The 15,151-nt window shown below is 49.8% G+C and overlaps 2 protein-coding genes across 7 annotated transcripts in view; both read right to left on the reverse strand.

The window, feature by feature from the left end:
- On the reverse strand, positions 1,002-5,644 carry SMIM12 (small integral membrane protein 12). 3 transcript variants are annotated; one of them, XM_003362205.4, is made up of 2 exons: positions 5,443-5,644; positions 1,002-1,939 (listed from the first exon to the last, which is right to left on the reverse strand). In XM_003362205.4, exon 2 carries the CDS (start codon positions 1,932-1,934, stop codon positions 1,656-1,658), a length of 279 nt encoding a protein of 92 aa, XP_003362253.1. In that variant the 5' UTR covers positions 1,935-1,939; positions 5,443-5,644; the 3' UTR covers positions 1,002-1,655. The 3 variants fall into 3 exon arrangements, with proteins under 3 accessions (XP_003362253.1, XP_020951524.1, XP_020951525.1); XM_021095865.1 differs by lacking the exon at positions 5,443-5,644 and adding an exon at positions 5,221-5,361; XM_021095866.1 differs by lacking the exon at positions 5,443-5,644 and adding an exon at positions 5,217-5,358.
- The window catches only part of DLGAP3 (DLG associated protein 3), a 63,741-nt gene continuing 60,953 nt past the window's right edge, over positions 12,364-15,151 (reverse strand). For 3 of the 4 annotated variants that reach the window (XM_021095869.1, XM_021095868.1, XM_021095870.1), the window contains 3 exons: positions 14,297-14,388; positions 13,920-14,063; positions 12,364-13,227 (listed from right to left, as the gene is read on the reverse strand). In XM_021095869.1, coding sequence (XP_020951528.1) covers positions 13,009-13,227; positions 13,920-14,063; positions 14,297-14,388 — 455 coding nt within the window. In that variant the 3' untranslated portion in view covers positions 12,364-13,008. The remainder of the gene's footprint in view (positions 13,228-13,919; positions 14,064-14,296; positions 14,389-15,151) is intronic. The other variant, XM_021095871.1, reaches the window with a different exon arrangement.

Raw genomic sequence — 15,151 nt, forward strand, 5'->3', positions numbered from 1 at the left:
GGTATTTCTTCTAGTGAACCAGAAACAATCCAAATGTCTAACAACAGGGAAACTTAAAAAACAAGCCATGCCGAGTCCCCTGGTGGCTCAGTGGGTTAAGGATCTGGCATTGTCACTGCTGTGGCGTGGATTCAGTCCCTAGCCCGGGAACTTCCACATGTCGTGAGCACAGCCAAAAACAAAAAACAAAAAACCTATGCTATGTTCCCACTCAATGGGCAATTATACAGCTGTTGAAACAATGAGGACTATGAAGACCATGTGATAAAATGAGAAAATGATTACGATGTGAAACACCATGTGAAAAAAGAATATAAAATTAAATGTACAGTAATGATAACCATCAGAAAGAAAGCAAAAAACTAGGTCAAGAATTAGTGAAAGATACCAAAATGTGAGCTTTTTAGCTGTAAATGGGCCCTCAGAGTGTGGATAACTATCTGTTTGGGTTTTTTGTTTTTGTTTTCCCCATTTTTGGCTGCACCCACAGCATATAAAGTTCCTGGGCCACAGGATCAAATCCGAGCCACATCTACAACCTAGGCTACAGCTGCAACACCAGATCCTTAAACCACTGCATCAGGCATTGACCTAGCAACACCATGAGATGAGCCGGATTATTAACCCACTATGCAATGGAGGGATCTCTTGGGTAACCATTTTTTTTAAATCCCTACCAAATGTTCTTTAATGTACAAATACTACTTTCACCGGGAAAACTATATGTGTGTATACGTACGTGCATGAAATTGGTAAACTGACAACAATTGTTCAGCTTCCTGGGCTCCTCTAATTTAGACTTTGAAAGGTCCTATAAGCCTCTTGTTATCATGATAAAAAGGCTCTTGGGAACGGGTGCCTCTGGGACCCAGTACAACCATGTTAGTAAAACAAAGTTTCTATGGCCCCGAAGTCCTTACTCAGTTAAAGGCCAGCGTTTTCCTACCTGGAGTCACCTGCACTTGCATAACTCTAAGGAGACCCCAACACCACCTGGAAGATAGGATTAGATCAATATGGTTCTCAGACACCACTTTAATCAAGTTTTGCTCTGAACAGTGATGGGGGGGTGAAAGGTAGTGACTGTTTTCAAGCGAAGTCACATGCCCCAAGGTGAACAGCCTGGGCTCCCAAGAACAAAAGGGCTTTCCTTCCCAGGGGAATCCCTGCCTGAGTGCTAGGCCAGGACTGGAGGGAGAATGAGCACAAAGGACAGGGCAAGCCAGGCAGATCTGTGACCTCCTCCCAGTGCGAACTGGAACTAGACATGTAGGTATCCCTCCTAAAGACAACCCCCAATCCCAGCCACTCCCCCTTGGGGCCGAACTGCTTCCCCGAAGGGACTGAGAGCCAGTGTTCATCTCATAACTCCTCCCAGTGGTGCACCCAGCAGCGCAGAAGCCTGAGCAGCGGTGGCCACCAACCAGCAGATGCAACTTTCAGGTCAGAACCCTCGTGAGCCTTCCTCTTCACTGGCCCCTCAGCTACCAGCGCGTCTGCCTGGCCGCAGCAGAGCAGCCAGAGTGTGTGGCTGTGTGGGGCGAGAGGGGCCAGAAGCAATAAAGCAAATCAGATGTGGGTTCTAGAGCTGGGTCGACATGGTGGCAGGGCCAGACAAGGCCCACTGAAGGACCCATAGGGCCCTGTGTCCTTCGTTAATTCTTCTCCGGTCGGTTTCTGTTCAGGACAGCTTTAGGGGCAAATTCCAGCTTGTCCTTAAGGCTCACCACCTGGGTGTGGTCCTTGCCTAGCAGCTCATCCAGCTTGCGGTCCTCCCGGCGCTCTGAGATGCTCTTCTCCTCCTCCACAGGCTGGGGATCCTTCCCTCTGATGAACCATTCCAGGTGGTAGCCCACAGCCCCGACCACAAAGGCCACAGGGAATGTGACATAGGGAGCATAGGTACGCACCACGGTCCAAAGCACAGGCCACATGACATCTGCAGAAAAGCACAAGGCCGCATTAGGGAGAAAGCAGCACCCCTTCCCACCAAATACAGACAACCCGCCGGGGCTCTCCACTCATCCGGCTGCCTGGCACAACTTACTGAGCATTCACCCCACACAGAGCAACGCAAGAGGGGACCCCTTGCTTTATGCAACAGCTGGGTCCCTGAAACAACCTAGGAAATTTCAAAAGATTCAATTGTTGGAGAAGGGGAGAAGAATCTCTATTTTATGTACTATGCTCTCAGACAATTACACAACCATGTGTGGCAGTGTTCCCCACAAGAGGACCTCTGAGCCTTACCTAATACAGCTGCAAGCCTGTTGCTGACCCCACCCCCAGGCCCTCCCTGCACAAGTTGCCAACATTTCAAGATCGGGCCTCTCTCTGCTCTACACAATTTCACCACCAGCAGAGCTGGCCACTCTTTCCCCACCACACACAATCCCACTGCGAATCTCCTGGGTCCAAGATAATGAGTAGTTTCTTCGCCTCCTATGAAGAAGGAGGAGCAAAACCCCAATCCATTATTCAACCATTCTGGATTTTAGATAAATAGAGCTTTTTCCTATGCTGAATTTGACTTTTCTAACCTATAGAAGATAAACCTATACTTTACAAATCTATTGGTCAAACCCCTTTACAAAATACGCTTTCTTCAACCAAAGCCACATCCTCATATTTGCATAATAAGCTCCTAAAAATATCACCAACCCATTATACATACTCTCGACATATGACTTGAAAATTCTATGTTAAAAAACCACTGCACAACATACATGGGAAAAGAATCTGAAAAGGAATGAATATATGTATATCTATAACTGATTTACTTTGCTTTACACTTGAAACTAACACAACTTTCTAAGTCAACTATACGCCAACAAAATTTATTTAAAGAATAAAAATTAGGAGTTCCCATTGTGGCTCAGTAGTAACAAACCCAATTAGTATCCATGAGGATGCAGGTTCAATCCCTGGCCTTACTCAGTGGATTAAGGATCCAGAGTTACCATGAGCTGTGGTGTAGGCTGCAGATGAGGCTCAGATCTGGTGTTACTGTGGCTGTGGCACAGGCCAGCAGCTACAGCTCCAATTCAACCCCTAGCCTGGGAACCTCCACATGCTGAGGGTGTGGCCCTGAAAAGACAAAAGACAAAAAAAAATAAAAAAGAGAAAAAATTTTAAAATAAAAAATAAAAACCACTGCACAAGCCATGGCAGAAAAACAAAGAAGTGGAATGGCCCCATGGCTTCCTGAAATGAAGTAACACCAAAATAATGTAAAAACACACAAACTGGGTCTTGCCACTTAGTCTCAAACGATTATCATTATTAACAATTATCAAAGAAAAACAACTATTCACAATTCTAACAGTGATCACTCCATTTATTGAGCATTTCTTATATGCCAGACCTTGGGCCAAGCACATTGTATATACTCTTTCCTTTAACCCTATGTCCACTCTGTGATGTAGACAGCGTTACCAGAGGGTTAAGTAACTTGCTCCAAAGTCTCACCTGAAGGATCATTTCTTTTGTGCCCCTGTAGGTACTTCTCCAACTTGGCTATCTCCAGTCTAACGGGAACAATCAAAATCTCACCAAAGATAAGATGCGTTTCTTCCTCTCTCTTCAGTTCCAATTCTCAGCACTTTGGGAAACCAAGACTATATTGCACCATCAAGGAGAAAACTGCAGCAGCTCCAAGACTGCCCTCTGAGTCCCGGTCTCAGCGCCAGGCACCATGCTGGACAATTTACACACTGGTCATCATCTGATTTTCACAGCCCCTCTATGAGCTAGGAATTATTAGCCCAGGTTTCTCCTGAAGGCCACAAAGGCCCAGTGTCATTACCTTTACTTGCCCAAGATCACTAGAAGTGACATAGCCACTGATTTTGAACTCAGGCCTCTCCAACTGCAACACTTATGCTCCTTCTACTGGAAAGAACACACTGCAGAGGTAGACAGTTTCTGTCCAACTCCTGGACTTAAGGAGAGCTTCCACAGTTTTTTCCCAACAACCTAGCATTTCACTATCTAGAGGAGCCTCCCTTTTTCCAAACTTTAAGATTACACTCAGAGATCTGTGAAATTATATTTTGGAGTTGTTAAAAGAGGCACTCTTGGAAGTTCCCACTGTGGCTCAGTGGGTTAAGAACCCAACATAGTGTCTGTGATAATGCAAATTGGATCCCTGGCCTCACGTAGTAGGTTAAGGATCCTGCATTGTCATGGCTGTGGGTAGGCCTGCAGCTGCAGCTCAAATTAGACCTCTAGCCCGCAGTAGGGAAATTCCATATGCTACAAGTGTGGCTGTAAACAGAAAACAGAAAACAAAAAAACAAAAAGAGTCACCCTTGAAGTCAAACCTAATACTTCTCCATTTTCTTTCCTACCTTGTAAACAAGTTCTCTTCTAGCAAACACTTTCCCTCAACAGCCACTCTCCATTCAGATTTCCAATTTGTCTTAAAACATATGAAGCATGAGTCCACAACTAATATTATATCTCATGTGCAGTACAAGCTCTACCTCTGTCTACTGTTCACATTCTAATCATTCCCAAATAAATTAATCTACTCATTTATTCAACACTTATAACCACTTTCTCTGTGTCACACAGTGAGCCGGCCTACCCCATTTATTCCTATTTCTCTTCACGCTCCAAGAGGGCAAGGCTCAGGTTTGTGCGTCCCCACTGTGCCCTATCCATCCCCCACCGCTCCCACCCCTCCTGGCACTAAGTGTCAAAAAGTGTGTCGAATGAATGAGAGCTCAAGCAACTCATTAGTTTAAAACCACAGTAGTCATCCATCCACCCGCTTTCAAAAGGCGGCAGGAATACACAACTGGTATCTTTGCTGATTACATGAGACTAAATACTCTAACAAGTCATCCCCAGATTATCAAAACTAAAGAAGCAACTGTCTGGTAAACACCGTGACGCACAGTTCCAGCCCCGCACGGAGGGAGCCTGAGTGTCCGGGAAAGGTCAAACGGGTTGCCGGGAAACCCGCTCTTGTGCGGGAGTCCGGAGGCCCAGTGAGACGCGAAGCCGCAGTCCGAAATTTGAGGAATGCAGGGGAGAGGAGGGGAGACATGAGTGGGTAGAATTAATCCTGACGGTCACTCGCACCCAAAGCAGGTATGAAAACACAAAGAGGTCAGGGTTCAAGGGTCTGTCCTCCTCCTTCCTCTGGGTTCCCGGGCCCCTGCGCCGATCCCACCAGACTGACGGCCTCGTCAGCGTCCTTCTTCACTCACGTGCCTGAGGCCAAGAAGCCCCAGCCTCCGTGTCTGCAGGGCGCTGAGACTCCGACGCTGAGCCCCAGGAAGAGAGGGAGCCGTTAGGCCTGGCCAGGGCCGGAGCTGACGCTCGCCATCACCCCTCCCCTAACTCAGAGATCAAGGCCAGGAGCCGTCGTCATAGCAACAAGCGGCCCTGCAACAGCTCACGGGGGAAGGACTGCCCGCCGGGACGCTCGCTTACCTGCCCCGCAGCCCACACTCCTCCGTCGGGCTCCCGCCCTCCACTGGCGCGCCGGGAGCACCAACGTCGCCAATCCCAGGAACCCGCGGGGCCTCGCCCCGGGACCCCGCTCACCGGCGCCGGCTCCCTCGGAGCGCCGGGATTGGCTGAACTCCAGCCAAAGGACCGGGAAAGCTAGGCTACGCCGCGGGCCGCGCTGAGCTGAAATGGATACAGCGCCCCCTACCGGCTGGGAGGTTTCACAGTGACGTCACCACGGGCTTTCGCGCGGAGAAAGTGGAAGGTCATGCCTCCTTGTATTCAACGGATGTTTATTAGGCGTCTTCTAAGCCCTAGGTCTGGGCACAGAAAAATAAAAGACATAACCCTTGGCCTCAAGAAGGTCTCAGCAGAGTATAATGCAGAACTTTTAAGAATTCTTCTGATTTAGTCCAGTTTTCTAGCCATGTGACCTTGGGAACATTGTTAATCTGAGACTCCTTTCCCTTTTATTTAATTAATTATTTGTTTATTTATTTTTGTCTTTTTTGCCTTTTCTAGGGCCGATTCTGAGGTATATGGAGGTTCCCAGGCTAGGGGTCTAATCGGAGCTGTAGCCACTGGCCTATACCAGAGCCATGGCAACGCAGGATCCGGGATCCGAGCCACGTCTGCAACCTACACCACAGCTCACTGCAACGCCAGATCCTTAACCCACTGAGCAGGGCCAGGGATCGAACCCGCAACCTCATGGTTCCTAGTCGGATTCGTTAACCACTGAGCAACGAAGGGAACTCCCCTCCTTTCCCTTTTATGCATAAAGGTAATAACACCTATTTCAAGGATGTTGTGAGAGTTAGGTGAGATAATGTATGCAAAGTGCTGAGCCAGCACGTAGCAAGCAGGGAAATAAATGATACTACTGTTAGTATACAAATAATTGAAATATAGTAAAACCTAAGTTTTACCTGACCTCTCAGGTACAAGTATTCACTCTCTCCTCTGTGTCCCCACTGCACCTTGTACAGATGTCTGTTTTTATAGAAAATAACACCAAAGCTTAGTTCCGTAATGCCCACCCCCCCATCCCTGCACACCTAGCCCTGCTGTTCCATCCTTATTCCACTAGTCTCAGCCAGGCTTATCTGTCTTTCCTAACACATGCTAAACCCCTTCTACTTCCCCATGTGGACCAAACTGCTTTATATCTCTGTGCCCTTAGTTATGCTTTCTCATCTACCTGGAGCCCCCTTCCCACATTTATTTATTTATTTATTTATTTATTTATTTATTTATTTATTTATGCTTCTTAATCTTTAAGAGCTTCTTCCACGCCAGTGCCATGTGGAAGTTCTCTAGCCAGAGATAGAACCCTTGTCACAGCAGTGACCGGAGCCAGCTGCTGCAGTGACAACACCAGATCCTTAACCCACTACAAGGAAACGCCAACCACCTTTTTTTTTTTTTTTTTTTTTTTTTTTTTTTTTTTTTAATACAAAGTAGCTCTGGCTTTTTTTTTCAAGCTTTAGGGACACCTTGGTAGGAAGCCTCCTAGAGTGCATTATCATTTTAGATACACTTCCCCTGTGATCTCAATACTAAGATCTGACAGTGGAAGTGGAGAGAAAGGGACAAAGAATAAAGAAATGTGGGAGTTCCCACCGTGGCTCAGCAGAAATGAATCTGACTAGCGCTGTGGCTGTGGTGTAGGCCAGTGGCTGCAGCTCCACCTCAACCCCTAGCCTGAGAACTTCCATGTGCCCCAGGTGCGGCCCTAAAAAGCAAAAAAAAAAAAAAAAAAAAAAAAAAAAAGGAAATGTGTAGGGAAACCATTATCAGCAGAATTTGTCCTTTAGTCAAATATGTAGAGAGGAGAAGGGAACCAATTGCGTAGAATAACTAGTATTCAGTCAGCCAGTTAACGTATGCTAGGCAGTGGGGATGCAAAAATGTCTGGGACCATCTTTGCCCTCAGAAGTTGTCTGACTGACAGGGAGGGGTCCACAAAATGTCAAGAGAATGAGAAGTGTGATGACAAGAACACACGCAAGTAACACAGAAGAGGAGCCCCTGGAAAACTCAGGGAAGTCTCCCCAGAGGAACCTGCCCTTGAGTCTTAAGTGGTAGCTAGCAGTTTTGTTAGAACTGAATGGGGCTCCAGAGCACAGACTTAGGACTCAGAGTTGTGGGTTCAAATCCTGGCCCTGCCACCTGCTAATCTCAGGATAGCTGTTTACACACATTGTTTTTAAAAAGATAATAATAGTACTCACCTCCTTAGGTTGTTCTGTACTAAATCACCTAATGTGTATAAGATGCTTAGCACTTACTATATGTGGCACTTAACAGTATGTGGCACAGCCTAAGTGCTTAGTCCTGATCACCAGTATGTTTACTATTCCTCAAATGTATTCCTCCACCTGTAATGTCCTATGTCCATTTATGACATTACTTACTTACTAAGTCAAAAACCTGAGTGACATTTTCAAGGTCTCTGCATCTTTGCATTATTCCCTAGATCCTGGTTATAGCACCTATGCCTCTGAATGTCTCTCAAATTCATCCTTTTTTTTTTTTTTTTTTTTTTTTTTGGCCGAGCCTGTAGCATGTAGAAGTTCCCCAGCCATGGATCAAACCTGCACCACGGCAACAACCCAAGCTGCTGCAGTGACAACACCAGATCCTTAACCTGCTGCACCACAGGGAAGTCCTCCTCATCATTTCTTACCTGGACCACCTTGGCAACTCCTTCAGTGGTCTCATTGCTTTCCAATGCCTCCTCCAATCCACTTCTATTCTTTTGGCCAAAGAGTCTTTCAAACACTTAAAAACAAACAAACAAACAAACAAAACCACTTAAATAAAACCATGAGGAGTTCCCATCATAGCTCAGGGGATAACAAACCCAACTAGCATCCATGAGGATGTGGGTTTGATCCTTGGCCTCACTCAATGAATTAAGGATCTGGCGTTGCAGTGAGCTGTGGTGTAGGTCACAGGTGCAGCTTAGATCCCACATTGCTGTGGCTCTGGCGTAGGCAGGCAGCAACAGCTTCGATTAGACCCCTAGCCTGGGAACCTCCATGTGCCACCGTTGTGACCCTAAAAGACAAAAATAAAATAAAATAAAATAAACCATGAGGAGTTCCCACTGTGGTACAGTGGGTTAAAACTCTGACTATAGTTGTGTTGCTGCAGCGTGGCTTTGACCTGGGAATTTCAAATACCATGGGTGCTCCCATTAAAAAAAAAAAAAATTTAAGGGAGTTCCCATTGTGGTGCAGTGGAAAAGAATCTGACTAGGAACCATGAGGTTGCAGGTTCGATCCCTGGCCTTGCTCACTGTGTTAAGGATCCAGCGTTGCAGTGAGCTGTGGTATAGATCACAGACGTGGTTCAGATCTGGTGTTGCTGTGGCTGTGGTGTAGGCTAGCAGCTGTAGCTCCAATTAGACCCCTATTCTGGAAAACTCCATATGCCGTGAGTGCAGCCCTAAAAAGCAAAAAAAAAAAAAAAAAAAAAAAAAAATTTCAATAAAAAACCCATGAAACCTCCAGCTTAAACCTCTCCCCCTCACCTCTGTCTCGACATCCCTTCCAACCATATCTCCTCAATTCCCCCCACCGGGGTCCTAGACTGTCACCTCTCTCCAGTCCCTGCTCTTCCCACCAGCCCCCACACAGATACCGTTCTATGTCTTGGCCTAAGCTGGTCCCTATGCCTGCAATGAATGTCTTTCCTTTTTATCCCTGACTGCAAAACTCGAATTTATCCCTCAAAACTCAGTTCCAAAGGCCCCTCTCAAAGAAAGCTTTCGCAGACTCACTGGTCGCTAGAGGCTCCCTCCCCGGGTCTCTTCAGCCCCTCTGGGAGCGCAGCCCTCCCTTTGTACCACAACTTTCTGTTTAGGTGCCTGGGAGACTGGGACAGACTGGGAGCACCGCAGGCACAGGGACTGGATCTAAGCCTTCACATGTCCATGGAACCCAGCACAACGACCCAGACCACCACACCCAAAGGAGAGCCCCCCCACAACCCCAAAGTCAGCCACTCAGGGAGACTGCGGATGCTGCCTGTCCCTCCACGTCCATCCCACACACCTCATGGTCCCAGGATGGGAAAACACAGAAAGCCACCAAGAGCTGCAGAATGCAGAGGTTAAACTTAGACTCCGCCACTTCCTGGCTTCATGATTTGGGGTAAGTTGTTGGAACTTCTCCGAGCCTTGGTTTTCTCATCCATTAAATGGTAGTGATAACAATACTTGCTTCATAGGATTGCTCTGCGTATTGTCTAGTTCAAACCTCACCCCAGATTCCCATTTTATTTTTTTAATTATTTTACTTTAATTCATTAATTAATTGATTTGCCTTTTAGGGCCAAACCTGCAACAGATGGAAGTTCCCAGGCTAGGGGTGGAATCGGAGCTACAGCTACCAGCCTACACCACAGCCATAGCAACACCAGATCAGAACTGTGTCTGCAATCTACACCATAGCTCAAGGAAACGCTGGATCCTTAACCCACTGAATGAGGTCAAGAATCGAACCCTCATCCTCATGTATACTAGTTGGGTTCGTTACAGCTGAGCCACAATGTGAACTCCGTATTTTTTTATTATATTTTATTTTATTCATCTTTTGTCTTTTTTTAGGGCCAAACCCATAGCATATGGAGGTTCCCAGGCTAGGGGTCGAGTTGGAGCTGTAGCTGCCAGCCTACGCCAGAGCCACAGCAAGGCGGGATTCAAGCTGCATCTTCGACCAACACCACAGCTCATGGCAATGCCAGATCCTTAACCCACTGAGCAAGGCCAGGGATCGAACACACACCCTCATGGTTCGTAGTCGGATTCGTTAACCACTGAGCCATGATAGGAACTCTTTTTTTTTTTTTTTTTTTTTTTTTAATACCACACCTGCAGCATGTGGAAGTTCCAGGCTAGGGGTCAAACTGGAGCTGCAGCTGCCAGCCTACACCACAGCCACAGCAATGCCAGATCCAAGCCGCATCTGTGACCTACATCACAGCTCACGGCAATGCCAGATCCTTTAACCCTCATTCTCGTGGATACTAGTTCATAACTGCTGAGCCACACTGGGAACTTCCAGGTTCCCATTTTAAAGGTTAAACAACTGAAGCTCAGTAATAGTAAAGTCACCCAACCCATGTCTCAGTTGGCACGTTTAGGGGAAATAGACAAATGAGCATTTCTAGTTGAAACTTTATGACAGTCATCCAATCTCAGTATTCCCAGACCTGGCTGCCATCAGAATTTTTGCTAAAAATTCATCCAAGGGCCAAGAATATATTCACTAAGTCTTAGACAGGGCCCAGGAATATGTTTAGGATTGGCTGCAAGCTGATTCACTTTTGGAAATTCAGAGCCCTCTCCACCTCCCAGTGGTTTCGCCTGTGTGTGTGCATGGGTGTATGACCTCTTGCTTTTCAGGTGGTCTCCCAGACCAGCAAAATATCTGTTCATGCCACTGTCCTCTTCAAAACCCTTCCGTGGCTCCCCATCACCCTCAGGACCCAGGCCCACCATCCTTAAACTGATCCCAAAGCTCAGCATGATCAAGCCTCTGCCCTCCCAATGCCTCTTTCTCCCCCAGACCTTTGCACAGCTGTTCTCCGATCTTGGAACATTCTTTCCCCGCCCTCCTTCAGTGGCTAATACCTAGTCATCTTTCCAGCACCCACCCTTATGATGTGACTGCTTACCTTCTTGTCTGTTTTTCCCATAAGTCTATTAGCACCATAAGAGTAGAAACAACTCCTTCAGGGCTATCTCTTCGCTGCTGGACAGTGCTAACAGTGGTTTGTTTGTTTTTTTTTTTTTTTTTTCTTTTTATGTATGAGCCTGTGGCATATGGAATTGCCCAGGCTAGGGGTTAAACTGGACCTGCAGCTGAGGCCTATGGCACGGCCACAGCAAATGCCAGATCCAAGCCACATCTGTGATCTACACCACAGTTTGTAGCAACTTAACCCACCGAACCAGGCCGGGGATCAAACCCACATCCTTACAGAGACTATGTCGGGTTCTTAACCTACAGGGTCACAATGGGAATGCTCCAACAGTGGTTCTTGCTAAACATTTGCAGAATAAATGAATGAGAAGAACTGGCTAGTCCAGAGAGGCTCAGAAGAGCAGCCAACCCTTTGGAAGGTTTTTCCTCAGAAAGTTGGCTTTCTAAGTGGGAGCTGCCATCAGCCTTTTTCTGGGCTCAGAAGGCTGTAGAGCTAAAAGCTCATGGCTTACATGAGACAGACCTGGGTCTCCCACCCTTAGGCCTGCCTGTGACAGGGCACTTGGACTCTCCTGAGCTTCGGCTTTCTCATCTGTCATAAGAATGAGCTGCATTCGTGTAAAGCACTCACCCCTTGCCTGACCCACCACAAGCATCCAATAAACACTGGCCATCACTACTGGGTTTAGGATGCCACAGAGCTTCCCAGGAAAATTCTCCTCTCTTCTTCTCTGCCCCCACCCCCCACCCCATCAATGTGCCCGTGCACAGGAGGCATTAGAAAATGTGACAGCAGAAACTGGAATTTTCTGGAGCAGAGGCAACACTGGCCCCTTAGAAGGAGAGACACCAGTATTTGTCCCTGTCGAAGAATATCAGCCCTCCCTGTTTATGGAGGACACGCTGTGGGCCAGGCATTGGGCTGTGGGCTTCTCTCTCTGGGGAAACATTGGGGGGACTGAGAGAAAGGAAACCTTCAAATAGGAATTGAAAGACGGCCCTCTTCACCCCACCCAGGCCCCTCCGATGGGCTCTGGTCCTTCTGTGGCCACCTGGCCCAGGCAGTCAGGCTCTCCCCAAACCAAGAACCTGGGCTCTGGCCTCTTTTTCCTCCACCCACTTTTCCGCGCCCCCCTCCCCCAACATGCATAGGCAGAGGTGGCTTCTTCTGGATAGAGCAGCTGGCTCGAGTGCAGTTCTGCCGTTTTATTTTTCCTGGGATACTCAAGGGGATGTGGGAACAGCCACAGGTGTGGTGAGGGGAAGCCCCCATCTCCCCTTCCCAGCAGCTGGGAAAGGGGAGAGGCCCAGGCGCCCTGGTCCTGGGTTGGTCCAGCCACTGTGGTCCCTGGGCCCGGTGGGCAGAGGGCTGAGGGTAGAGCCCCTGGGAGGATGGGGCGGGCTCCTAGGCGGGGTTCGGGATTCTTCATAAAAAGCCACGAAGCTTGATTCCCCACGAAGCCCAGCCCCGCGGGGTGGGGGGGACGCAGAGCCCAGATGGGGGACCCGGCCCGGCCTGGCCCGTGGGGGAAGTAATGGCAGAGATGGTGCCCGTGGGGAGGAGGTGGGGACGAAGCGTCGGACCTGGAAGGAGGGGAGTCCCGGTGGGGGCGCAGGGTGGAGAGGCACGGCCCCCAGCCCAGCCCGGGCGCCTTCGCGTGGGGTCAGGAAGGTAAAAAACCCACGAGAGCGTGACGGGCAGGAGGGGCCGGGGCGTGCGGTGCCGGCGGGGCGGGCGCACGGGGCGGCCCGCGTTCACAGTGACCTCGACGCTGGGTGTACAGTACGGGTAGAAAACCGCGGGCCCGGGCCCGGGCTGGGCGGGCCGGGCGGGTCACAGCCTGGTCTGGGCCTCGGGGATGTAGATCTCGATGCTGTCGGCGCTCTCGGTGGCCGAACTGTGGCGGAAGGAGGCGGCGCGCTTGGCCGCCAGGAGCCGCTTGCGCGCTTCCTGCCGCTGCCGGTCCACCGAGTCCAGGGAGCGCTCCTTCACCGGCACGCCCCGGCCCCGCGAGGGCTTCTTTGGTATCGGCGGAGGGACCTTCTTCTCCTCCTGCCGGCAGAGGGAGGTGGCTTAGTTTAGTCGCCGGACCCCGCCCGACTTCCCACTCTGCGCCCCCAGGGCCTGAAGGGGTTAACACCGCGCTCCTCTGACCGGTGAGAGCGGTTCTTGAGAGCGTGTGCCCGCCTAGAAGCCTCAGAGGTACTGGTTCTGCCAAGGTCAAAACCCACAATTTACACTTAAAAAAAAAAAAAAAAAGACTCGAGCGCCCCCTGGTGGAACTGTTTTCCACAACTCGCATCAGAGTGGAAGCTTTCCCTCCGGGTCCCTAGCGTGGCGGCCCCTCCGACCCAGGCAAGGAAACGGGGGTTCACATTTCAGGCTGTTGCTGGGCCCCGTCACTGACAAGGTCTAGTGAGATGAGGGCTCAGGGGACCTTAAATGTCCTCTCTGTGCTAGGCCCCAGCTGGGGGCAGTCTGCCATTCTGGCTCTCTCAAACTACCTCTGATCTGAGGTGGCTGCAGCCACCAAAGGGTTCTTGCAGCTCAAGCAGCAATGAGCACCAGGGCCAAGCAGAAGGCAGTGACCAAGTATGTGGTCCTTTTGGAAGAAGATGGTCACCGTCTTCAGCCTTCTGCCAAGGCTGCCTCTGCTGCCCACGTTCTCATCTCCTGTCCTCCTCTCCCCCCTACACTCTCTGGGAAGGGTCTGGCCTCTTGGCTTGAAGGGACCTCCTCCCTACCTTAGGCTCCAGGAGTTTCCAGCTGTTGGCCTTGAGTTGCTGTAGCTCCAGGAACTTGAGGGTCACATCCTCGATAGAGAGCTGCAGGAGGTCCCAGAAACCCGCCAGGTCCTGGAAGGTGGGCACGGGGAATGCTGTGGGGTCCTGCAGTGAAGGGAGACAGAGGGGGGAGGCAGCCAGTCAGCTGAGCCCCAGCCAGGACCAGAGAAAGCACTACCCATTCTCATCGTTGGGAAGCTCACCTTGGAAGAGTGGGGTGGGGACTGAGAGGCAGGGAGACAAGAAAGAGCCCAGGCCTCTCCCTCATGGCCACAGACACTGGGTCTCACCTCCAGGCATACACACTTCCCGTAAGCTCTATGCCCACGGGCACTCACCATGCTTTGCTGACACAGCCGGAAGAACTGCTGAACCTTCTGGGACAGGAGCAGTTGTGTGCTGCCCACGGCACTGCGGATCTTCTCCAAGACTGGAGGGGAGAAAGAGATGCCGGGAGAGGAATGAGGCTCTCCTTCCCCAGCCTCCAGGAAGTCTGCCCTGAATGACTCTGACCCCTCTGTTGTCTGGCACTGTCTATCCGTCTGTCCCCTCCAGCCTTCTCCCCATCCCATCCTCAAGGTCTTAACAAGCAGTTCTATCCACTTCACCAAGAAGACCAAGCATAACCAGACACTGATGTTTCTTCGTTCATATGAGTCCTTATCCTCCTGTGTCCTCTCCGTCCCATGTCAGAGAACAGATGAAAACTTGCCCCAGCCCAGTCCTAGAGCCTTGGCCAGGAACTAGGCTCAGGGATCACCCGTTGGCAGAACTTTGTCACTCACCAGCATATGACTCCTCAGCTCATTAAGAATTACTAAATCATGTCATGTGCATGGCTTTTGTCTTCGAGTCACTTCTCATCAACTTGGGGACCGAGGTAAGGCTGTCTCCCCCTTTCAGACTGGACTTGCAGGGACGGGTCACGGCCTCTCTCAGGCAGGGTCCTGTCTTCCTGGCTGAATCTCCTTCACCCAGGCTTGGGACATGAGCCCACACTGAGCACTGCCTCCCCCTCTGCCTGAAGTCCTAGTCTCACACCTGGATCAGACCTGGCTTCGCAGCCCAGCCCACAAAGGAACAGAGTCCCCTGGATACCCATGGACTTGGACTGGCAGCCATCTCGCAGAAGGCCCAGCCCTTTCACCCACTTTTCCAGTCCTCACTCGGGCCTCTAAAGCTGCTCCTGCTTT

The sequence above is a fragment of the Sus scrofa genome, chromosome 6 (assembly GCF_000003025.6).
Source record: "Sus scrofa isolate TJ Tabasco breed Duroc chromosome 6, Sscrofa11.1, whole genome shotgun sequence".
Lineage (NCBI taxonomy): Eukaryota > Metazoa > Chordata > Mammalia > Artiodactyla > Suidae > Sus > Sus scrofa.